Here is a 24,648-nt window from a genome sequence, read left to right on the forward strand (position 1 = left end):
CTTATTGGTGGTACTGTATAGTGTATACTATTTACAATAATAACTACATACAATGTTTTCTTTTGAGAGATTACACATCAGTCATCACTCTTCCCAAAATTCAGACATATGTCAGTGTCTCAAAATGTGTTATCTATATTTTGTCATGTCAATCCCCACTCCCCAGTCGCCATAATATTACTTATTATTCTGTAATCTGTAGAAAAAGAATAACTTGATAACATTTTAGATAAACATCTTAATTCTTAACAATTTATTAAGTTTCTACTATTACGTGACCTACAAAGAACTAAGAACAGGAACAGTTTTAAGATTTCTGTAATCGTTTAATAATTTAATTGAAGTTCAAGAGAATAAACTGCGACTTATTTCTATTATGCTAGCTAACATTATTGGTAAACCTTAATTTTACCCTATTATTTTTATCTGCCAGTCTGCAAAAATGCCCGAAATCAAAATAACACCTTTGGGAGCTGGTCAGGATGTCGGACGAAGCTGTATTCTGTTGTCAATGGGTGGTAAAAATATCATGCTGGATTGTGGTATGCACATGGGCTACAATGACGAACGACGGTTTCCTGACTTTTCGTATATTGTTCCGGAGGGCCCAATTACAAGTCAAATAGATTGTGTTATTATATCCCATTTTCACCTTGATCACTGTGGTGCTTTACCTTATATGTCAGAAATGGTAGGATACACGGGTCCTATTTATATGACTCATCCAACCAAAGCCATAGCTCCAATTCTTCTAGAAGATATGAGAAAGGTAGCTGTTGAAAGAAAGGGTGAGTCAAACTTTTTTACATCCCAAATGATTAAAGACTGTATTAAGAAAGTAACAGCAGTAACCCTTCACCAATCGGTAATGGTTGATAACGAGTTGGAGATTAAAGCTTATTATGCAGGCCATGTTCTTGGTGCTGCTATGTTTTGGATCAGAGTAGGCTCACAGTCTGTGGTTTACACTGGTGATTACAATATGACTCCCGATCGGCATTTAGGTGCAGCATGGATAGACAAATGCCGCCCTGATTTATTGATATCAGAATCAACTTATGCAACTACTATAAGGGATTCCAAACGTTGTCGTGAAAGAGATTTCCTTAAGAAAGTTCATGAATGTGTTGAACAGGGTGGCAAAGTTTTGATACCTGTGTTCGCTTTAGGAAGAGCACAAGAATTATGTATTCTACTTGAAACCTACTGGGAAAGAATGAATTTAAAGTACCCAGTGTATTTTGCTCTAGGCTTAACTGAAAAAGCAAATAATTATTACAAAATGTTTATTACATGGACAAATCAGAAGATTAGAAAAACTTTTGTTCAAAGGAACATGTTTGATTTCAAACATATCAAACCTTTTGATAAATCCTACATTGACAATCCTGGGGCAATGGTAGTATTTGCTACACCCGGTATGTTGCATGCTGGTCTGTCTCTCAATATCTTCAAAAAGTGGGCACCATATGAACAAAACATGTTAATCATGCCTGGTTTTTGTGTCCAAGGCACTGTTGGTCATAAAATACTAAATGGAGCAAAGAAAATTGAATTTGAAAATCGCCAAGTTGTAGACGTTAAGATGGCAGTTGAGTACATGTCTTTTTCTGCACATGCTGATGCAAAAGGCATCATGCAGTTGATACAGTATTGTGAGCCAAAGAATGTGCTTCTTGTCCATGGAGAAGCTCAGAAAATGGAATTTTTAAAGGATAAAATTGAAAAAGAATTTAGTATAAATTGTTACATGCCAGCAAATGGGGAAACTGCAGTAATTAACACACCAACAAAGATACCTATAGATGTGTCCCTAAGATTACTCAAAGCCGAAGCGGTAAGATACAATGCCCAGCCTCCAGATCCAAAAAGAAGAAGAGTAGTACATGGAATTCTTTGTGTTAAAGACAACAGATTGTCCTTCCTAGATATTGATGAAGTTTGTGAAGAAATTGGTATAAACAGGCATATAATCCGCTTCACTAGCACTGTTCGTTTTGATGATCCGGGTCCTGCTGTCAAAACGGCTGAGAAATTAAAAGGCTTACTAACTGAAAAATTGCAAGGTTGGTCTATAACAATATCGGATGGTAACATATCTATTGAATCTGTTCTGATCAAAGTTGAAGGAGAAGATGATAGTACAAAGAACATTTATGTGTCATGGACAAATCAAGATGAAGATTTAGGCAGTTACATTTTGGGATTATTACAGTCTATGGTACAGTGATAGTCAATAAGGAAAGATGTAGCTAATGTTTATTTTTGGAATTAAATCATATTAGAGCACTCATGTTTATTTACATTTAAATACACCAAGTAGTGTCAATATTACATTTTCCTTGATACCATAAATGCTGTATCCTGTTTATTTCGCTTAAATGGTTCATGTTTCTTTCTATATCACTTTGATGCTGAAAATGCAAAAATGTTTAGTTAATAAAACCACAATGAAATATGATAACCACCAGTATGTATAAAGGAAAAAAAATATTTGCTAACCATTGTTGGAGGAAATAATCGTCTAAAATCGCCTTTATGTAAATTTTCTGTATGTGCCTTAAGTAATGCCTTTTCCAGCTTAGGCGTCAGGCAAGGTTTGCACAAAACGCAGACAGATGTCGCTTCGCAGTTATCTTTACAAATTGTGTTACATTCCTTACTAAAAACTGCTACGTTTTTCTGTGCTGATATCATATTTTTCACTGTTCGGTTGCTGGAAATAGAAGGGAATTACTCATATTGTTAGAGAATGCCAAGATAATTCATTAGAAAGTGGAGGAGAGTTAATTAATTAGTACCCTACTCTTAACATAGCTACGATGTCTTTTCTATGCAAAACGGAACCATAACAACAAAAAATAGTACCATCCATATCCTATTGAAGTGTAGGTGCACTTTTAAACTATTAAAATACTACTAAATAGAAAAACTAAAGAAATTAAGAATCGTAAATAAATCCAGTACTTAAAATGTAACATAATCAATTTTTTTTGCTGTACTTTTTCCTGATTTTCTCCTCCTAATTCCCAGAATTAATATTTTTCAAAGACGAAAGGGTTCAATGCTTATGCAAGCCATATCTTGAATTTACGATCACTTCAAATGTTGCCACTAAATATAGTTTCCCGCCAAAATTATGTTACATCCTCTATTTTTTTGTAACTAATCAATATCGTACGTAGTATTGTACCTAATAGAAAAATGGGACAAACAAGTTTAGTGCTGTTTATCAGTTTTCAAAATGATTGCTATTTTACTCCTATCAAACTTTTTGCGAAGGATAATACATTTAATTTAAGTATGTTAAATTTTATGTACCTGATACCATCTACATAACTAGCAACACCAGTTAATGAGAATAAATTATATAAAAGTTGTTCATAAAGCATTTGGTTCTGCGGGAAATGTGCAGAACTCAAGTTTGGAGACATATTAGCTTCTAGCAGGTAGACTTTAAGATTCTCATCCACTATCAAATCGAAACGCATCATTTCGAAGAAATTGTCTTTGGAATTATATTTTTTCAACTGAAAAGTAATTTTTATTTATATTCTATATATATTTATATGCATTCATCTACTGATTAATTTACCATTTAATTGAAATAATAAAATAGACATTTTATTTTTACAAACAGCAGTTTTTGGGTAGCAAAGAGCGCCCTTAGCGGAGCTAAAGTTCCAAGAAGACACAAAATAGGAAACTTAAACTAAGTAAACAATCGGTATTTAAGAGATTTAAAAATATCCATATATATTGTAAAAGTGAAACTCTGTATTGCTGTGTGTTACGCAATTACGTTCTAACTACTGAATCGATTTAAATGAAATTTGGTACACAGCAGTCCAGTGGCCAGGCTAATTTTAAATGCCATTAGCTGTTATGGGATAAAATTTTGTATGATATTTTGATATCATGTAATTTTTTTTTATTTAGCAGCTTCTAATAAATTTGTAAAAACTTTACCCCAAACGGGAAACGGTGAATGAGAGTTTTTGTGATTTCAAGGTACTTACGGCATCAATAACATAATGTTCATTCTTTACGAAAACCTCGGTGATTGCTTTTTGAATTTCTTTCCACATATTCTCCGTATCCAAACCCTGAAACCAACATAATTGAATAAATAAAGTAGGCGAGTAGGTGATCAGCCTCCTGGACAATCACGGCCGCAGCAAGCAACGCGGTTTTCTCTAGATGTTAATCTTCACCGTTCGAGCAAATGTTATATGGAAGTTTTTTTTTATATTTTAAACATAAAGATTTGTAATGATATTGTAACTATAAGAAGGTCCGTTATCTAGGGACTAAAATTAACCGATTTTGTATTACATGGATGTCACAATTTTTTTACGTTAAAAGAGCTGCATTGCAAGATTGGATTTTTTTTACTAGTTATGTATTTGATGACTGGTAGATAATACAATTTGTATTTTGGTGCACTGTATAAAAACGGTTACCGGTAATATTTATAAATATGTCAAAACTGAATTAGCACCTAATAAATAAACATTTACTAACACTCTAATGTTAATTTAAAAGGTTAGCGACCTTAATATAAAGCGTGGACTAAAACTACTATTGCGATTCTTACCTTGGCAACATTGTTCTAATATATATAACAATGGTTGTCATGGTAATAAGTAATGAACGCGGTACTTTAGTTCTTAAAAAGTCTGTAGATTATTAAATAACAGGTGTCTCAAAAGAAAGATTAGATTTATTTTTTGTGAAAATGTTAGACGACTTCTTGGTGCCTGAACTTCAAAACTTACGGGCTATAATCAAAGAACATAGTTCCAGATGGACGGAGCAACGTTACACACGTTCAATACGTCTCTGCCACGAGTTCATGAAATTTTCTCAGGCAAATTGATCTCCAGGATAGGTGACTTAAATGGCCTCCACGCAGTCCTGATTTAACCTCTATGGATCTTATGGGGTTATCTTAAATCTAAAGTCATCGCCAATAAGCCGACGTCTCTGGCACAATTGAAAAAAAATATCCGTCACGAAATGGCAGCCATCACTGAGTCCACCTGTCGATCCGTCATAAGTAATTTTATTGTTCGATTAAATGTGTGCCGCGATCGCAAAATGTGTATTTTAATAATGAATAAACACTTTTTTGATAAACAATTTACGTTTGTTTTAATCGATCAACTAAATATGAACTTCCTTTTGAGACACCTGTATTTGTAGGTGTACCTTAGAGTTTGCATAATGGTCAAATGCGTCCTTCATGCCAAAACCCAGACTTGTATAGGGATGTACCAAAGACGGGATCTCCCAAGTAGGCAAGTAATCATCCCCTATGACGTATTTATCAACATTTTTTGGGTCAAATGGGTAATATTTTTCTGGACAATATCTGAAAAAATATCAACACTAGACCTAATTTATTAGCCCTTATGATTTCTGTAAGTGCTTTCGGTTAGACTCACAAGTCAGATCCTCGCATTAAAATATGTTCTACGAAATACGCAATAATTCGTAATTGTCGCGTTGCGGGACTTTATTGTATCAACTTACGTATGATTGTAATGGTAAATAAGTAATTGTAAAAAACCAGCAGTGCTACCATTGACGTCGTGGCTTGAGATATCGTTATCTGTTTTATGATATTTATATAAAAGCCAAGCAAATTATCAGTTTCGTGTGCACACACCGTCAAAATCTGGGTTTAAAAAATGCCCGCTTCTTCACGATTTTCCTTCAGCGCACGAACGAGTCTTTAACGCATACATACTTAGAATCAAACGTCTATTGGTACACAGCTTAGGCCTTAGGGGCATCGAAGGTTCAATGTCAAAGATAACCTAAAAATATCTTATTCTTTCATAAGATAAGTATTAAATTGGTAATGTATTTTCCGACGAAAATACACAATATTAACCACTGTTATAATAATCTTCCATTCATAAAGTAATAGCCATTCAAGACAGAAATAGTAACGTATATTTTATTACTTTTCTTCCTTATATGTCCGGATGATGCTAACCGTTTAGTAAATGGATTTGACATTATATATATGACGTTATACAAATATAGTTTTTTCATTAGAAAAAGCATTAAGGTACGAATCTTTTAACGTTTTTTATTTATTTAAGAAAGCTGGCCAAATCTTGGCAGATACATTGGTAGGTGCTTCTTCAATGACAAAAAAAAACAACATCCACTGAGGAACACAGGAAGAGATAAAAAAGTACTTATCATAAAACGTAAAGGAAAGTCGATTTCATCCTTCGATATCCAGACCTAGCCTAGTCAATCGTTTATCGGCACGATAAACTTATCAGTAATTTATTAAATTAAATTTATCAGAAATATTTTTGGTATCGATTAGATCGTAACTTCAAAACTTAATTCTGTTAAGCATTAGCCTTATTACAATCTTATTATTTTTGCCTCTGACTGAAACTAGCTGCTGTGGTCTCTGGCTGAAGACCAGCACTGTGGAACAGTCTGCTCCTCAGCATAATGCTGAGCCAGGACTTTTCTTTAAAAAACATATTATCTCTTATTCTTTTTTTAAATTTTGTTCTTTCCTTTTATGATTGTTATTTTGTGTGTTTTGTAAGTAATAAATGTTATGTCTATTTCTATGATTAGAAAAAACATGAATAAAGATTTATCTGGTTTAAGTCCCTATAAAAGGTAAGTAGAGGCATAGGTAATGTCTGATGGTTCTGCTGCTGGTATATTGCTTTCTTATATGGTATATTATTTTAAGTTATTAGTCTCCGAGTAAAGGTTACTTGCGCACAAAGAAATATATTCAATGGTGCACAACGGGAGTTGAACCCACGGCCTGGAACTCTTTTTACGAATATTTTTTTTACGTTACATACATATATTTACGTAAACTTTTTGCATATATATACCACATAGCCTGATTAATTATTATGAATACATACCTGAATAGGACATCGCCCTTGTACCAATACACTCTAAGAGGATCCACCGATGTCAAAGCAACATACACGCCAATATCAAACTTATGTCCATCCACCAAAAACGGGTTTTGCACAAATTCCTGTACAAAACTTTCGCCATTATTCAAATCAATTTCGCTCACGTTCTTCAAGTACACACCTCTGTGCTGATTGTGCTTTTCCAAAAACAATGCGTTTCTATTCTCTACGACATATTTCAAAAATTCCTCTTTGCTTTTTGGTAATTTAAACGCCTTTGGTATATATTTCGAATCCGATGTTGCCAGATTAACTTTGTTCGTTATAAACCCCGTTCCCGGAAAATGGTTGACTTTTTGGTTTGGTTTTAAATTTTGTATTATTGTGTATAGCGATCTAAATGGATAATCGTGTGACCAAAGTAAGTTCCATGTTTTGTTAGTTTTCTTCTCGTAACCGAGGCGTTCTAATACCAAATGTACATGTTTGAGGATTCCATTTTTATTATCTACGTCGCTGAAGGCTGAATATACCCAGTAATTTCGGTTGCCATCTTTGGTTATTCTATTTTGTACGTTGATTATTTCTAGAGCGATGCCCAGAGTCACACCAATTACACATACAAGGAATATCAAATGAATACTTGCGTCATTTGTTTTGTTCTCTTTTGTAATAATATTGTTATTGACGTTTCTATCTGTTACTTCTGCCTGTTTAGCCTAAAAAAAACGACAAACCCTTACATTCATTTCGGTTTAGTGCAGCTAATATTTAAAAAATAAATTGTATGAAATTGAAACAAGTTAAAGGATCTTCTATGTACTTTTTAACTGGAGTTTAGATTATTGACATTATTTGACATTGAAGTCAAAAGTGAATTTAGAAACAAATATAAAGAAAGCAATCTTGTTATCAAAATATGTATAATAACTTTTAATTATTATTTCAATGAGTTAAATATTTAATTTGAATTAAAAAAAATCAAGAACACTTACATCCTGCTTTTTATTCTTCATTATCAAAACGTTGTATCAACCATTTAAATTACACTTATCTTTTACTAGAGGTTGAAAATATGTTCCTACTAATTTAACTTTAAAATATATTCACGATTTAACCTGCGCTCAAGCAATGTTATTGACATATGAGCTGCGAATGAAAGTGAGTAGACAGAGAGGTTTTAGCTATAGAAAGAGACAGAATACACTTTCTAAAACAGTAATATGAACTTTTTACTATTTTAGGTCACATCTTCATTACCGTAAACATAGTATAGTATGGAATAAACAAAACTTTACTTCGTGAATATGTTTAAAGACATATGCAAATGATAGGTCATAAACTTGTTTTTATACATATTTACTATTTCCTTGTGTGACAATAATCGACTAAGTAGACATTTTATACAAAATATTAACTTTTAAAACGTTACAATAGCTATTCAGTATTCTTAACTGTTGTTTATTTTCATAATTGTTTAAATAATAAGTAGACTGTTTGGGTCTAAGAGAAGCCGGTTTCCTCACGATGTTTTCATTCATATTTTGAGCAATAATTGTTAAATGCGTAGGTACATACTTAAAAACTCCATGGAGCACAGCGGAGAATCGAACTTTCGACCTCAAGGATGAGAATCGCAACGCTGAAGACACTTTTTAGGCCATCATAGCTTAATATTTTTTATGAGTAGTACAGGTTCTAAATAAAAAATAAAGTAAAGAAATAGTAGGAAACTATAATAAACTCATAAGTTAATGTTAAATTACGGTACAGAAGTATTCTATGATATATTAGATCATTGCGCACCTAGAAACATCAGGCACAAGAGTGCCCGTGCAAGAGCACGGGTTCGAACCTACTTCTTCAAGGTTGAGAAACGCCAAAAGACCACATGATTTCAGTTATAATTCGTTCACATATGAACGATAATATTCGCACATGTTTGACGCATACCATCCCGCGGTTAGCCAAGCAATGCTTTCGTATTATAGGACTGTTTGGCATGTCCACAGAGTAAGTATAAATTTAGATAATATAATATTCCGCTAGTTACTGACTGACTATATAACTAGTTATTTATAATAATAATAATAGCCTATTTCAGATACTTTACACTTAAAGAGATTTAGATTTCTGACATCTTAGTTATTGTTAAATATCTATGTGCCATATTTTGGCAAAAGTCTTTACTAGTTATTAATATACCAAAACCAGCTGCCTACTGAAGTATTTCCTAACCGATTCGACGTTCAAGAACAGAGCATACCAATTTATAAAAGGCCGGCAACGCACAGGCGAACCCTTTGGCATTGAGAGTGTCCATGGTCACTCTCAAAGCCAAAATAATATTTTAAGTAATTAAGTTTGTTATGGAAGAGCTGGGAACCCTAACACAGGTATATTTACTTAAAAGGGTTCCCAAATCTTACACTATAAAAGGAAAGATGTACCTACTTAAAATGAATAAGGACTTTTTTATTTTATTTATTTATGATCATGTGAGCCTCCTGCCCGTTTGCCTTCTATTACATAAAAAAAATAAAACAGTAGTTAGTGTTTATGTTGAGATTGCACCCCAATTTCATGGCCTACCAACGACTAAAAATTCGTATCTGGTAATTTGAAATTTCAAATAAAATGTAAATATAACAATATGATTACTTTGAAAAAAACAACGAAATGTTTATACGGATTTTGGAATTTAACAAAAATAAGGTTTTATTCAAAATATTTTTTTTACTTTATAGCTTTTAAATGATATATTCTGTCTATTAAATATATTGAGTACAAGCGTTTTAATTAGAAAATACGATAAAAATCTTATTATTAATCGCACAATAGATAAGAAACAATCTAGTAGTCAAACAAACGATAAGATGGTACTATCTGTTTACAGTCGCAGACAGGCCGACCGGCGCCTTCTGTTATTGTCGTAATATTTTATTTGTGTTTACTCATCGATATTTAAAATGTATTCTGACTTGATTTATTAAAACAAGATTTTTTAAGTAAGTTTGCTTTCATAATAAAATTTAGCCATAGTAGAGTAGTATTATTTAATCATTAGTAAGCATTTAATCACCTTTCTAGAGGTGCAATTATTTCAAGGGGAAGGTTTTATTTATTTATTTATTTACACTTCGTTGCAGAGAAACACAAGTAAAACAATACATAAAAATTACAAGGGATGCAACGGGCGGCCTTATCGCTAACAAGCGATCTCTTCCAGGCAACCCTAGAAGAAAAAAAAACAATAAATAAAAATGATGACCAGAAGTTATATAAAAATATATAAATATATTTGTGTTTAAGGTAACTACATTTTTAAAACGTGAACGAATATCTAGATTATAAGTTTGACAAAGATTTGAAATACTTTTGTTTGTTTTATAGTCACATTATAAAATAAGATGACATTTGCCTGCCTATTTATAAGTGGCGGATTGTGCGGATATATTTGTAATTTTATGAAACTAATTGTACCACTATTCTAGCAAATCACGATTTGATTTTGAAAAAAAAATGGTCACAATAGAGGCTTTAAAGACAATATAAATTACGTAATTAAATTAAGTCTGCTTAACGTTTAATATTTAAGCGTTACTCAAACATGTTTCGAAAGTAATTATAAAATGTTAATAATAAATGCCCTAAAAATCCATCAATATTCTTCAGTTGAAACCCTAATCCAGAACCTTCGAGTCTTCTCGAACCTTTCGGCAGTACCCACTAGGGCATTAGAGCTAGCCAGATAGTAGCTGGATTCGTCAAGTCCTGCAAAAAAATATCAAAAAAAAGTTATAATTTTTATTATTGCTAAAAAAAAAAATTAGTACTTCACCAGTGTCGTAGCGTAATAATTATTTGTGTCCTTAGCCTACAATTATGTGGCAAAATATTCTGCATAATTCATCATTTGAGGATCGCTGAGCGTCAAAGTTAGTGCAGACTACGATAGTAAACTTTGCGGACAACGGAACTCGGCTGTGAGGCGTCGCGGCGTCTGCGGAGACATCGATCGTACGCACCCGAATCGCACAGGAATACGGTGTCCATAAAACAGGCTAATTTGAATACGCGTGAAAATAATTATAAATATATATTCTAGAAGTGAAAGGTAATATAAAAGACAATTCTTAAGCTGCGTAATCTTTACTTACTTTCCCTTTGGAGTGGAGCCTCTTCAGCTGTAGGGTTCAAGTGCACCTGGCGTTAATCAAAAATGTATGTCGGTGCCTGTTAAATAGTAGCTAGTGCTTTCTTCACTCAACGAATAAGTATAGCATTACAGCGAGGAAATACTGCCAGCATTAGAGCAACACTGCCACTGAGACCAAACTCTTTAAATTTGTTTTAATTTTCTATTTATAATTTTTTCTTTATTATTATTATTATGTAGGTTAAGAATATAGTAAATACTGGAAATTTGTATGTTGGAAACCGTGTACAGTCAAAACCGTGTACGACGACATCGTTTAGAACATACCGGTTATATTGGACCAAAATCAAAGGATCTAGCTGAAATCTATTGTATTAGGTAGTTAATAACAACATCATCGCCTGTCACGACTACCGGTTTTTACGACCAAGTATGACTAGTCCCTTTTATACCACTACTATGTAGATCCAGCTACCCACTGAACTATTTCGAACCTATTCTTAAAAGTCCTGCTACGCACTTACGAGCCTTCTAGCAATGTGAGTGTAGGCGGCGGTATCACTTTAAATCAGGTGAGCTTCCTGTCTGTTTGCCTCCTATTACATAAAATATGATAATGTAATTTTTACCTTATATCGTGCTATGTTTATGCATACTAACATTCGACTCAAGTCTTTGAATTTTTACCCGGAAAATTCTAAAACTATGGCCACCCCACACAAATACCGCGCGACAAACCGGCGCCAATACTTCTGCGATACAATAGTTCGGGAGCTTTCAGTGCTGAGCTTTCCATTACGTATCTGTTTTATTTTTATTGAGAACTTTAACCAACGCAAGTTGTTTTGTTGTTGATAACATGTAGGTTTAAACGGTAAAAGATATACACCTATTTAATATGTTACAACAAATATCTATATAATATATTATAGTGTTCTTCTGTACGATAATAATAATTAATAATTAATTGTTAAAGATACACTACAACAGGCAATATTTGAAATTAGTTTATATTTATCAATTTTTATTATTATTACTGCCTGAAATTCTGCTTTAAAGGTGGCAGAATTTCAATTTCATTGCAGACACACACACACATACACAGAGACCAAACTTTTTCAATTTCTTAAATTAAAATTATTATTATTATTATCTAGGTTAAGAATATTGTAAAATACTTTTATAGTCAAGTACCACTATATTTGTTATTCAGTTCTACTCCTAATACACCGTAGTCATAATAAAACGTAATAATAAAAATAATACGTTTCCAAAATTTAGCAAACCTATATAATCAGGAGGGCATCGACAATCGATCTCTTTCTAAATGGAACCCTAGTAGGTAAAATTATTCCTGAGGTGTGGGTAAAAATTTTGTATCAAATTTCAACTTCATATTATGTTGTTATCAGTGTACTGTAAAGTTAATTGTGCACATAAATAGTGCAATCAGCATACCTGAGGCCACCGCATGGCCTCTAGATAGAAAAAATATTGAAATGTACGAAAAATTCGATACCTAATATAATAGGTGATTCCTCTTTGATCTTGTCATTTGTATTTCTAGACCCAGAAATTCGTATTTTCAAGATATGCTTGACATTTGCGTAAGTCAACATTGGCAAAACGAAAGTGTATTTTTGAGTAGGTATTGAGTATATTAAACTTATTTCAATGTAACATTTAGGGCCTGTTTCCTATTTGGCACTTTATCCTGTATGGATAAAGTGCCAAATAGCTATGCAACACATACATTATTCGAAAGATAAAAGTTCCAAATAAGATACTTCGAATTTCATGACGTATAGCGCTATCTGACAGTCGTGAAACGCAAAAATACTATTTATCATACCAATAAGTAACAAATAGCTTATTTGGAACTTATCCGGACATTGTGAAACAGGCCCTTACAATTCGACATAAGATTTATACTTTTAATAAGGGCTTCTGTTTGAACAAAGAAACAGTACCTAAGCTAAAGGATTTAAATCTATATTTAAACAAAAACACAATTGTAATTATGAAAAAGTTGATTTATTATTAATATAATTATAATAATTATTATAATACAGTTTACAATAATTACAAGCGATCACCAAACGCGGTGAAAGAAAACGGCGTATTAAATTATTTAGGCTCGAAACAAACGAGTCGCGTCGGCGTGACAAAGCTTGCGTCGCTCACTTTACATCACAGACGCGGATACAAGGCAATTTGGCATGTTGTCGAACTTTAGCTCAAACAACGGACCTCGGAACCACGCCTGCGATATAATAGCACGATTAATGTCCAAAGCACAATATCCGCCGACGCGAGTCGTCTGCGTGTCACCATTTGATTTAGGATATAGTCTTTGAACGCGAGGAACAAAATGTTACACAAGTCGAGAATATTATTTATAATCGATTCTGATTAAATCGGATTCGAGCGGCAAAGCAGGGAGCGGGGCGGGCGGCGTAGGCTATTTACAGGCCGCTATGGGCAGTCGCACTCTTCCACAACCATCTCGGGCAGGTCGCGTTTGATGATGTTCGAGTCGGCGCCGAAGTAGATGAGCGACAGCGCGGAGAAGCGCACCGGCGCACAACACGCGGTGCGCTCCAGACGAGCTGCTTCTACCACCTGTCACATTTATCATTGAATTAAAACCATTAAAATTTTATTAAAACTATTACAGAAGCTAAGATATACAATTTAGTTACATAAAGTAAAAATAATGATGGAACTTATATATATACCTGCGAGTGATAATTGAGGAATGGCTCACACGCCCCGCGGCAATAATTGGCATAATAGCCCTCGGGCGCGACGATCCAGTCATCCCATCCGAGTGCGCGGAAGCTCACGTAGTACGTCTGTCGACAACAGCGCCCATGGGCGGCGGCATCGCAGTCTAGGGCTCGGCGACGACGAGGAGCGTGAGGTGCCAGTCGCAGTCGCAACAAGGGTCGCGCTGACGCCGCGCCACCCAGTCGCAGGCGCACACGACCGGCGCATCCACTGCAGTCGAGTAACAGCCGCAGTGGCTCCCGCGCCCCTGCCGCAGCCCATCGGCGCGCTACTGATGTTACGTCCAGTCTTTGCCAACCACGACCACCACCTGTTAACCCTGGAAATAATGATTCTATCTTCATCTGTTTTATTGACTTAATCGGTGTTATTGATAATGCGTCTTCAACCGAAACTAAGTATTACATATTTGTTAAATCATATAATTACTCTGCAACAAGGCAGCGTAGTGAGCGGGATTTATCAAATTGAAATGTCATTAAAGAGATTCGAACAGAAGAACAACGAATGAACAAACCTCCTACGTCTGTAGCACCAGCCATTTCCCCGACAGTACTATTTCCATGAACAGTGAATGCCCACAGTGTGTACCTCAAGCGACGCGCTCTTGGCGCAGTCTCTGCTCTGACCATCAATTCTGCCTCAGCGACAGACAGACCTTGGTCTGACTCGGCTTCCGTGCCGAGTCGAAATTCTATTAAACGCTGACCATTCAGTGTTTCACCTGTGAAATACTACTGATGAGTACTAGTACAAATACCGTTTGGTCCTATACCAACAGCTTAATATTAATCCTAAGATGAACCAGACGAAAAGAAAGCTGTAACTGCCGCCACAGATAAAGTTTTAGTCTGTGTGCACACGTTTGGCGCCCGTGGCTGCAGGCTACGCAATCTCTCTCGACGTGTGTATGCGCCCTTATTGGTCGGACACACAGGCCGATTCAAGTTCGCGTTACCGTGTGTACTACAGTTTAGATTGCAATTTTATTATGACTGGATACAGCAATCTCTAAGAATTAAACGAAACTAAATGTCCATCGTTGAGCTCCAAATGTAGACTCAGCCTTCAGCAATTACCTGTAACAAAAGAAAGTAAATTTAACTGTACTTCTACATCCTGCAAAATTATAATTCAGGATATATACTATACTATACAGATGAGAATGGTACGATTGCATTTATTCTAATTATAAAAAAATCTTTTCGACTAAAAATAACCTACCTAGTTGCGTTTATTCAAAGAGTTTAGTCGTATAATCAAATGTTTTCATTCGTTTCATAGTTTCAACTTGTTTAACACATTAAGTGCTCTTTTCTCGGATCCGAGTGGAGCGGAACCATAGTAGCGGTGCAGCCCATTCTGATCCGTGCGAGCGTCCCGTTCATGATTTAAAGGATTGCCATCCCCTAGCTCTGGGATCCGAGTATTCGGCACCCAATGTTCTGTATTCCGACTACTCGGATCCGAAAAATGATTTTTTTAATAAAAAATAATAATATACACTCATATATATATTCAAACATTCATATTTACTTAATCAAAATTCCCCATAAAAAGGTTTTGCGTTTGGTAAACTTTGTATCCATGGTTTAAACATTCAATGTATTAAAAGACTAATGGCATGACTAACTGCTATAGTAATAACATAGCAGTTAGTCTATGCCCTATAACCCTCAAAACACAACGAAACAATTGTCGTTCCTACTATTTAAAGTAAAGTATTTTTTAATAAAACATTGTTTTTTTTTTGTAAAAAATAAATACTATTTAAGCCAAGACTTGGCAAGCAGTAAACATATTTAAAACTTTTTAAAACAAATATAATGAACTCTCTCAATGAATGATTCAAAGTTTTTTCTTTTAATTTATATCAGTCCCACTCTCATAGTTTATGCCCTAAACAAGAGTTACACCGCAAACCCTTTAAATATGCCGAGGATTTTACGCGTGTCTGGTGATACTACCTCTTCTAATACCCCAAATGTGCCACTAAAATTTACACAAGAGAACTAAAAAATTCTTCATTTTTTTTCGTTTACATGATAGTTTTTGTATAAGGTAAATAATACATACCAAACATAAGTAAATATTAAACTTAAATTGCAAAAACTAAAATTAACAAATTAAATTTCAAAATATTAAAAAAGTTTCATTACATTACTGCGATTTAATTTATCAAAAAGCAGTAAACATCTTGAAACATTGGCAGTTTTCAAATGTTTTTAGAAATGTCATACCTCAGATGAGTGAGATATAAACGGTAGAACAATTTCTCATAATTTACTAATCTCTTTCAACGCATGGAACATATAAGGTGATTATGAAGGACATTAAAATGTACATGAAGTTGTCATGAACAAAAAGTATAATTTGTTAAATTTGTATTCCACATCTTATCGTAAAAAAATTAAAATAATTAAAACTTCCATTTTGAAAAACATTAAAACTAATTAAGTAATAAATTTTGATATGATTATTATATACGATATTCGTTAAATAATGCGATTGAAAAGGAAGCTATAATATATAAACAATGAAACTAAAATACATGTATGTATCGACATACATCGTTGTCTACACTACTACACATGCCATTAGCGTTAAACGAGTATTATTTAATGATGTTAGTGCAAGAAAACTTTACGTATTATTAAAATCCACCACGTTTCCATTCCCATAACTCCCTATGAAGTAGGGGCAATAACAAATTTTGCGCCTGTTTCTTTGATAAATTTTAAGGCTGTTTAACTGGGTATAATGTATAACGCCATATGCGTAAACCACGTAGGCGGAAACTGAATCAACTGTCCTAAATATTTAATGGTAATTAATTAAATAAAATTAAATAATAAGTGTAGGCTTGAACGTGCAACTCCAAAGTCGTGCATCAAATTTCGACTGTGCACCAATAAAGTTTATTATCTGCGCAATGTGACACTTTACAATATTTTAAGACTTAAAAAGTACTGTGCCTATCAAGAAAAAAGAATATTGAGATACAGTGATAGAAATCTAAGTCTATGACCAACAGTAATAAATAGTTTAATTAAAAAAAATACAATGAATAAACACGTAAGATATTTATATTTATACAATTATAAGTAGACAAAATGACTTACGTTTCCGCCTTCTTCGAGCACTTAACTCAAAGTAAGTTCAAATAACTGAGGAAACGAGACCTACATTGGAACTGAGGTGACCCATAGACTCATTTGAAGGCGATGGTGTTTTAAAATTAGCATCAGGGTTGAATTATTTACTGCAGCGATCGAACGTTAGCACGTGCAGTCTTACGTAATGTCAATGGATGTCAAAAGTGTAAGTCAAGACCATACAGGTCTTTAAACAAAAGTTAGAAAAAGCTTTTAAACTAGACAACGAAAAGCTACAAACAGCTCTGTTTGAGTTTAATAATAAATACAAAAACTTTGTAAAAATATTTTCGTCTATAATTTAGAAAACTTTTAACTAACAATTCCCAGTCAAAATTTAGTGCGAAAAATGTATCCAGTTTTTGATAGATTATGTCAAGTATTTATTGTTTTTGTAATAAAAGTATTGAATTGTCGTCTATAATGTAGAAATTTGGCGCGAAAACTGTCTTCATTATGTCAAATCTAGTACGTTTTGTTTTGACAGAACATGTCAAGTATTATTTGTATAGAGAGTAAAAAATAACTTAATACTAATTATTATCTATAATCCATTAGAAAATTAAAAAAGCTAAGCCTTACAGAGGTATCGAAAATGCAAATAAAGTTACAACCCTTACAGAATTATCGCAAAGAGATCATATGTGATAAATGTAACATCTAAATACCTTCTAGGAAATACTAAAGCTTACATTTTCAAATGTAAAACATTTACACTGTCGACCTACTAAGATTACGAATGAACTATGAATTATTTAAGTTGATATATATATTTACTTTATATAAGTGTAACTGCTAGTAACCCGACAATAAATGTTGTTTTAGCGCTTACGAACCTATATTATCAAATGGCTGAAAATTTAGATCTCTTTAATTTCTCTAGTGGAAAGATGTCCTGTTCTCTGGGACAAGACCATGGAGGAATATAAGGATAAACATTTGAAGGGTGGATTTTAATAGTATTTGCACATAGCAAAATAGTTCTGCATTTCTTTAAAGTTTGTGTCTGTTATGTTCATGCCTATAATTTGTTCAGTATTGTATCTATCGTAGCATATCGGAGTCAGTGATGATATGTGATACCGTCTCTTCAGTAAGTGTATATTTACACATGTGATTAAATATATTTTCATTTTACTCGAGTAAATGACACTCTTTTGACTAGCTTCCGAATCTAAGGTGAACTATAAATCTTTACTAAATAGCTTATATAAGCTTTAATCAACGACAAAGAAATACTGATTCTTGAGTTGATCCTAAAATAATTTCATACGAACATAGTATTTTTTTAAAAATGAGTTTTTATTTCTTAACAAATTCTTTTACCAAACTTTGACAGACAATTTGTTTAAAGTAATACTTTCATCAAATTTCTCGACCTTTTGGCATTCAAAAGTAAACCAAACACTTGAAAAAGCCCACACATTATTCAAACAATTTCATAAATGCCAAAGAGAATCAAATATTGCTTTGAGCCCACTCTAAACGACATTACACATTTTGATTAGGTTCTTATAACACCCACGATACCAATTACCAGTTACGAATCTATTTTTGCGTTAAGCTTTTTTAGGATCCTGATACTGTATATGTTTATTTATTTATACATACTTTGTTACATTTAAAGAAAAACAAATAACATAATACATAAATATTATAAGGGATGCAACGGGCGCATACAAGCGATCTCTTCTTTCCAGACAACCCTGATAATGAAAAAGAACAAAATGTAATGAAATCAAATCAAAAATCATTTATTTATGTTTCATATAGGTAACATAATGTACACTTACGAACGTCAAAATAAAAGAAAAAAGGAAAAAAAGAAAAGAAGAAGAAAAAGAAAATATGGTGAGTGCAAGTGCAAGAAGTGCATAAGAAAATCTTATAAAACTTATAATATCACCAACCTTAATCTAAAATAAAAAAAATAAACGCCAATCTTACGGATTCATGCAATACAAAAGAATAAGAAATACACGAAAAGTCACGATTCAGCATATGGTTGAAAAATGTTTGTTGAAGAATTTTACAAGATGTTAGGAATTAACATATACGAACTTTATATAATGGAAGAGGAAGGAAAATAATCTATAAACGCTGGGTTACGGTGATAATACCTTTTTTACCTGATACTGAAATTTCATATTTCTGTAACATATATTTATTATATTTACATGGAAGATGGGTCGGGTTTTGGTATGGGATGCCACCTGTTCAGACACACTGGCCCCTTCCAATCTTCATGGAACTAACAAGAGAGCTGGTGCGGCTTGTGATGCGGCTGAAAAAGCTAACGTCTGCAAATACAGGGGTCTAGGCTCTGAATATGATTTTTTCCCATTCGGTGTCGAGACCCTTGGTCCGTGGGGTCCTAGCGCATTAAAGCTTTTTAGGAAATTATCAAAAAGGTTAGTCGACATCACAGGAGAACGAAGAGCTGGCTAGCTGCCAGCTCTTCGTTCTCCTGTGATATTGTGAGATTCCTCCCACAAAGAATTAGTCTAGCTATTCAAAGGGGGAACGCTGCTAGTATCTTCGTATCCTTGCCTAAAGGGACTCCTTTTAATAATATTTTTTAATAATTAAATTTTAAGGTTAGTTATTAGATATATTTTTATGTATTATGTTATTTCTGTATTAAATATGACTTTAATGATTAAGTTGTAAAATGAAATTTATTAAAATATATTAATATTTAATGCAACTTAAACTCACATAGAAATGAACATTTAGGTACGTTTAATTTAAACGAATTTTAAAAAACATTAAGTTCGTATCGTAAAAATTCACCTACATTTTGGCGACATTAAATGGCAAGTATTGTGGATTAGTAGAATTCGTCACGCGATCGTCTACATACTTCTATACTAAAAAGGGTTGAAATGGCAATTCGTATGCCTAATGAACTACACTACATACTATATTTGGTCATCAATTTCAGAATCTACATTACTATATTAATAAAAATTAACATTCTATTAGTCATCGTAACAATCAAAATATACAGTATTTACAATATTCTTAACCTATATAAAGTAATAAAAAATAAACTTAAAACAAATTAAAAACGTTTGGTCCGTGTGTCAGTGTACCTATCTTTAACTGCAGTTCCTCGCTGTATTACGATCCTTATTCATTGAGCGAGAAAAGGACCAGCCCTAGGGTCACCGGTACTACCAGGCGCCAACTTAAATCTTTATTTACCGTTTCTGGACTTGAATCCACAGCCCAAGAGTCCACTCCAAGGGAACCAAATCGAAGTTGGAGGAAATACAAATATTTTAAATAATTATTATCCGCCTGCTCTGTGGCGGCAAATAAAAAAAATATTGTTATTTATATAGACTGATATTATGAAGAGATTTGGCCCTGTTAATTCTCCATTTATTAAAATGGTTACCATGGTAACAAATTAAAGTTTATCTTTCCCTCAGTAGTTTTTGGAATCTCAGAGTCATGCCAAAATATATGACCGGATTTGTTAGTCCTTGCAGTTTGTGACATCTAAAACCGATCGCTGAGATGTATGGCTTTCTTACTGAATTGGTTTTTGTTTCTAGGTAACATTGACTCATGGGGAAAGTTTATATCATACAAAAGAGAAAGATAAATTAAGTAACGTATTAATAAAAATAACAAAACCAAATTATTCCTTGTTGGAAATAAACAATGACAAAGTTGAATGAGAATAAAAACATGTAAATTATGAACTCATTTTCAAATAGCTAATAAAGAATCTTGTTTTCAGGATTCGAACCCTGACATAACTTATTAATCCACAACTACGGAGGCGGATAGTCTATGGAATGACATAGGCTATTTTTATGGATTCACTCAGTCTCGCTAGTAATTTATAAAATGTTAATGATGTAGATTATTATAAAACAGCTAGCTCTACTGTTTGCGACTTTGTTTCGTTTAGAGATAATAAATTGTTCAACATACATATTAAAACTTTTTTTACATTATTATAAAAAAAAATTATAAGTTGGCAGCCTTGTAGCTGAGAGCAATTCTTATATTGTAGAATTGTTTAGAATAAGAAATCAATGGAGACCAAATCGAAGTAATAAAATAAACAGAACAATAAAAATGTTCAAGTCATAGTAGTATTCTAGTTAAAACTTTTAAATGTGCAATTACAAAACCAAACTCGACTTTGGAAGTCAACAATATTCTACTAGATAAAAAGTTGTTTCTATAATTATTACAAATAATATGTTTATTAATAATTCAAGTCAGTATACACCGGAAGTAACTAACGAATAATATTGGACATAAAACATATTTTTTATACTGAATAGAGGCCAACGCACTTAGAATATTCGAAGGCTTTCTTGACCCTTAAATTGAAGGACCACAAACAATAGGTAACCACAAAATAATTAGTTCTTTATATTTATGGCTTATAACATAATACAATATAAGACTTCTATAATTACCGATATTTAGATAGTTATAATATTTCTTTAGTGTTTTTGATGGCGATAAATTCTTCTACATATACCGAAAAAGGTCTATTAGCATATTTTAAATAAATAAATCGTTAATTTGCAATAAAATTGATACATTCACTTTAAATTTAAATCGCACAATCAGCCATTTAAAAATAGGCATGCAAATGTCATATTAATTATTTATTAAATATAATATATTCCTCTCACTCTATACTGGTACCTTGCGATTAATAATTTAATAATTTGTTTAGTTAATTTAAACTGTATGAATATTATTGCGTGTGCTACGCGCTACGGGCTACAATGAAGCTACAGCTAGAAATGTTATGATTTTAGAAAACTAATTAGATATAAAATAATATATAATAATAATATAATAAAAGATATTTCAATACAACTTACGCTCACGTAGGAAAATTGTGATCGCGTAAAAAGTTCGCGCCGTGGAACGCAGACATCCCTTCCCGATGCTACAGTCAGACTGAATGGGGAGTGGGAAATCCAGGCTTTATATACCAATTGGGTGGTTCCCGATGAATCAGAACTTGGGAAAACATTTGGAACGTATACAAATCGCTAGATATATCATAATGATTTAGGAGCTAGGATTAAAAAAAAATAACCTTTTTCGCGTGTGTGTCTTTTACCAATAAGTACGACTGAGTCCGCGTTGATACTAGAAATAGCTAATTTGTATAAATTACTCACAAGTATATACTTGGTTTTACAATAGTGATGTATTATTTTAAAATAAGTCGTGTAGGTTTCGTTTTTTAGAAGATCGCACGGGGAACATGGACACTCAATCCCAGAGGGCTTGCGAGTGAGTTGACGGCCTTTTAAGAATTGGTACGCTTTTTTTAGGATATACGTCAGAGATACACTAATTAAACTATTTTAGTATTTCTGTTTAATTGCGTTAACCGATCAAAAGGATGTGTATGCCTTAACAAATAAGATTCATTAAGTTAATAAACTTAATACAATAAACGAGTGATTAATTCCCTGAAATTTATTTATATCCAAATATTCGATAATATATGTTCTGTTCTTTTACAATTTCTTCTTCTTTTCTGTGCTATATACAAATTGAAACTACATACATCAAATTTTATTTAAAATTTAAGATTCACAGAAATAAATGATCGTAATGATAAAATTCGAAAATGTATATGTAAAATAATATTAGTGGAGCGTGCTAATGAATCTTAATAGAACTATGCGGCTTCAAAATCAAGTGAAAATATTTATATTAATACTTATTTTATTATGCATCAAATTGCAGTATCTGATTCGTGATCATTTGTCGTTTAAATAGGCAATTAGAAGAATTATTGTAGCTATTCAAAGGGAGAAAGCTGCCAGTATCTTCGGAACCTTGCCTAAAGGGACTCCTTTTAATAATATATTTTAATTATTAAATTTTAAGGTTAGTTATTAGATGTATTAGAATTACTATTATATTTTAATTTAACGGTTATTATTATACAATTATATATATTTATTTAAGATGAATATAACTAACATAATCGACATATACTGAAAAATCTTCGTAAGTTGAACTTTAATATTCAAGCTACAAAAGGCTTTTAGATAAATCATGTTGTGCAGTTCTCAAAAGTCAAAAGTATTGGTGGAGCGTATATTTCAATCAATTCTTGGCAGACTCCCAGTCACCAGTGTTTGTGCGACTGTATGGCGCCAGTTAAAATTTATCATACATCTTTCCAGAATATCAACGCTAAGAAATAAATGGATGACTTTCTTTACGATATTATTTTACTTTTAAATAACTTAGAACAAGAACAAGGTATCGTGTGTTTATTTGCTTACATTGACATTTCACTACCTCTTACAAATACATAAAATTATAAGTGAAAAAATAAAACCTAAAACAAAAATGATAAATGTCTTACAATATGCCCTAAAAACTGACAGTGGGTGGGGCATATACGCAGATAAAAGGTGGACTTTAAAGACAACTGTATAGAAAGGACCAAGGGGAAGAAGGAGGTCCTTAAAAGGTGGAGAGAAGAAATAGAAGCGGTAAGAGGAAGCCAATGGAAAAAAACCATGGACAAAGTCATTTGGAAAAATCTGGATGAGGCCTTAACCCGCGAAGGGGTTCCGATCGACGGTACTGAATTTAGCTAAGATAGGATAATAAGATAAATAAAAATTATAAAATGTAAAAAAATAAACTGTATATTATCTTCTTTGTCATGATTGTCTATAAAATAATTAGTAGTATTGCTCTGCTATTTTTGTGGTATCCCAAAATCTTAGTTTCGGTAAATTATAATTTATTAATTTTAAAACGCATTGAAACCTTATGTATAATCAATATAAACAACTATTTGTAGCGCCAACAAAAAAAAATCTTGTTTGTCCACTCTTTTTTAGTCTTTTGTTACCTAGTCGGTCGAAGTTGACCCAGGCATTGAGACAAATCTTCGAACAGTGATGTGATCTATGGCTGTTCTATTAATTAAAGCCTGCTACACAAGCTGCAAGTCGCTACGAGCTATGGAGAGTGCCATTATCGGTGTTTCTCTACACGATTTAAATTAAGAGAACCGTAGAAGAACTAATGTCTCTGGCACATTTCTTGAAGAACGGATACCTGATGGGAAAAAAGCCGTGAAGTGGAGGTCGTAACCTGTTGAGGGTGTAGGGATGGTATTGGAGCACGGAAAACCGGTCGTACTGGAAATATAGGGGAGAAGCTATGTCCCGTAGTTCAGTATGTCCAGTAGACATCATCAGGCTAAAACGAACAAACGGCGTTAAGTCAATCATGACCGATGTACTCCTGAAAAATCAATGGGGACTGCTAAGAGTCGTAGATGTTTATCATTTTGACATACAATACTGTCTACTGAAATATCTAAAAAAAGCTAGTCGTTAAAGACTTAAGTATAAAGCCTAGTCAAAAATAACAGATATAATAACTCCTAGTTGTTTATGTGACACCTACAAATGAAAGTGTTACTTAAGATATTCTACAGAAACAAATACTTTCGAGGCAATAAAAATAAGTCTATTTGAAAACAGATGGCGCTTTTTCAGATATATTAAGGACTGCAAATATTACATTACTATTTTATATCCGTGCAAATACTATGAATTAGCAGTATGATACGTGTCCACATCCATATGACGCCACA

General features: G+C 33.1%; 3 protein-coding genes across 3 annotated transcripts; 1 reads left to right on the forward strand and 2 right to left on the reverse strand.

The window, feature by feature from the left end:
* The first annotated feature begins 161 nt into the window (after positions 1-161).
* On the forward strand, positions 162-2,291 carry LOC110992924 (integrator complex subunit 11). The gene has a single exon (XM_022258921.2). The coding sequence runs from the start codon at positions 443-445 to the stop codon at positions 2,228-2,230; it is 1,788 nt and encodes a 595-aa protein (XP_022114613.2). The 5' UTR covers positions 162-442; the 3' UTR covers positions 2,231-2,291.
* LOC110992925 (probable tubulin polyglutamylase ttll-15) lies at positions 2,243-8,088 on the reverse strand. The gene is made up of 7 exons (XM_022258922.2): positions 7,913-8,088; positions 6,921-7,636; positions 5,212-5,374; positions 4,020-4,106; positions 3,322-3,530; positions 2,503-2,716; positions 2,243-2,414 (listed from the first exon to the last, which is right to left on the reverse strand). Exons 1-7 carry the CDS (start codon positions 7,931-7,933, stop codon positions 2,307-2,309), a joined length of 1,518 nt encoding a protein of 505 aa, XP_022114614.2. The 5' UTR covers positions 7,934-8,088; the 3' UTR covers positions 2,243-2,306.
* A 5,024-nt stretch (positions 8,089-13,112) lies between these two features.
* Positions 13,113-14,862, reverse strand: LOC110992955 (inhibin beta chain). Its single transcript, XM_022258978.2, has 3 exons — positions 14,384-14,862; positions 13,815-14,185; positions 13,113-13,698 (listed from the first exon to the last, which is right to left on the reverse strand). Exons 1-3 carry the CDS (start codon positions 14,496-14,498, stop codon positions 13,552-13,554), a joined length of 633 nt encoding a protein of 210 aa, XP_022114670.2. The 5' UTR covers positions 14,499-14,862; the 3' UTR covers positions 13,113-13,551.
* Positions 14,863-24,648: the final 9,786 nt, after the last annotated feature.

Source organism: Pieris rapae, chromosome 6 (assembly GCF_905147795.1).
Source record: "Pieris rapae chromosome 6, ilPieRapa1.1, whole genome shotgun sequence".
NCBI classification, from domain to species: domain Eukaryota; kingdom Metazoa; phylum Arthropoda; class Insecta; order Lepidoptera; family Pieridae; genus Pieris; species Pieris rapae.

Excerpts from the sequence above, each read along its gene's own strand:
- LOC110992924 (XM_022258921.2), top strand. The coding sequence starts at position 443 with ATGCCCGAAATCAAAATAACACCTTTGGGAGCTGGTCAGGATGTCGGA.
- LOC110992925 (XM_022258922.2), bottom strand. The coding sequence starts at position 7,933 with ATGAAGAATAAAAAGCAGGAT. Across the intron at positions 5,375-6,920 it reads AAGGGCGATGTCCTATTCAG|ATATTGTCCAGAAAAATATT; the intron begins GTATGTATTCAT and ends ATATTTTTTCAG. Across the intron at positions 4,107-5,211 it reads ACCATTATGCAAACTCTAAG|GGTTTGGATACGGAGAATAT; the intron begins GTACACCTACAA and ends TGTTGGTTTCAG.
- LOC110992955 (XM_022258978.2), bottom strand. The coding sequence starts at position 14,498 with ATGGTCAGAGCAGAGACTGCGCCAAGAGCGCGTCGCTTGAGGTACACA. Across the intron at positions 14,186-14,383 it reads TGGTGCTACAGACGTAGGAG|GGTTAACAGGTGGTGGTCGT; the intron begins GTTTGTTCATTC and ends CATTATTTCCAG. Across the intron at positions 13,699-13,814 it reads TCCTCAATTATCACTCGCAG|GTGGTAGAAGCAGCTCGTCT; the intron begins GTATATATATAA and ends TAAATGTGACAG.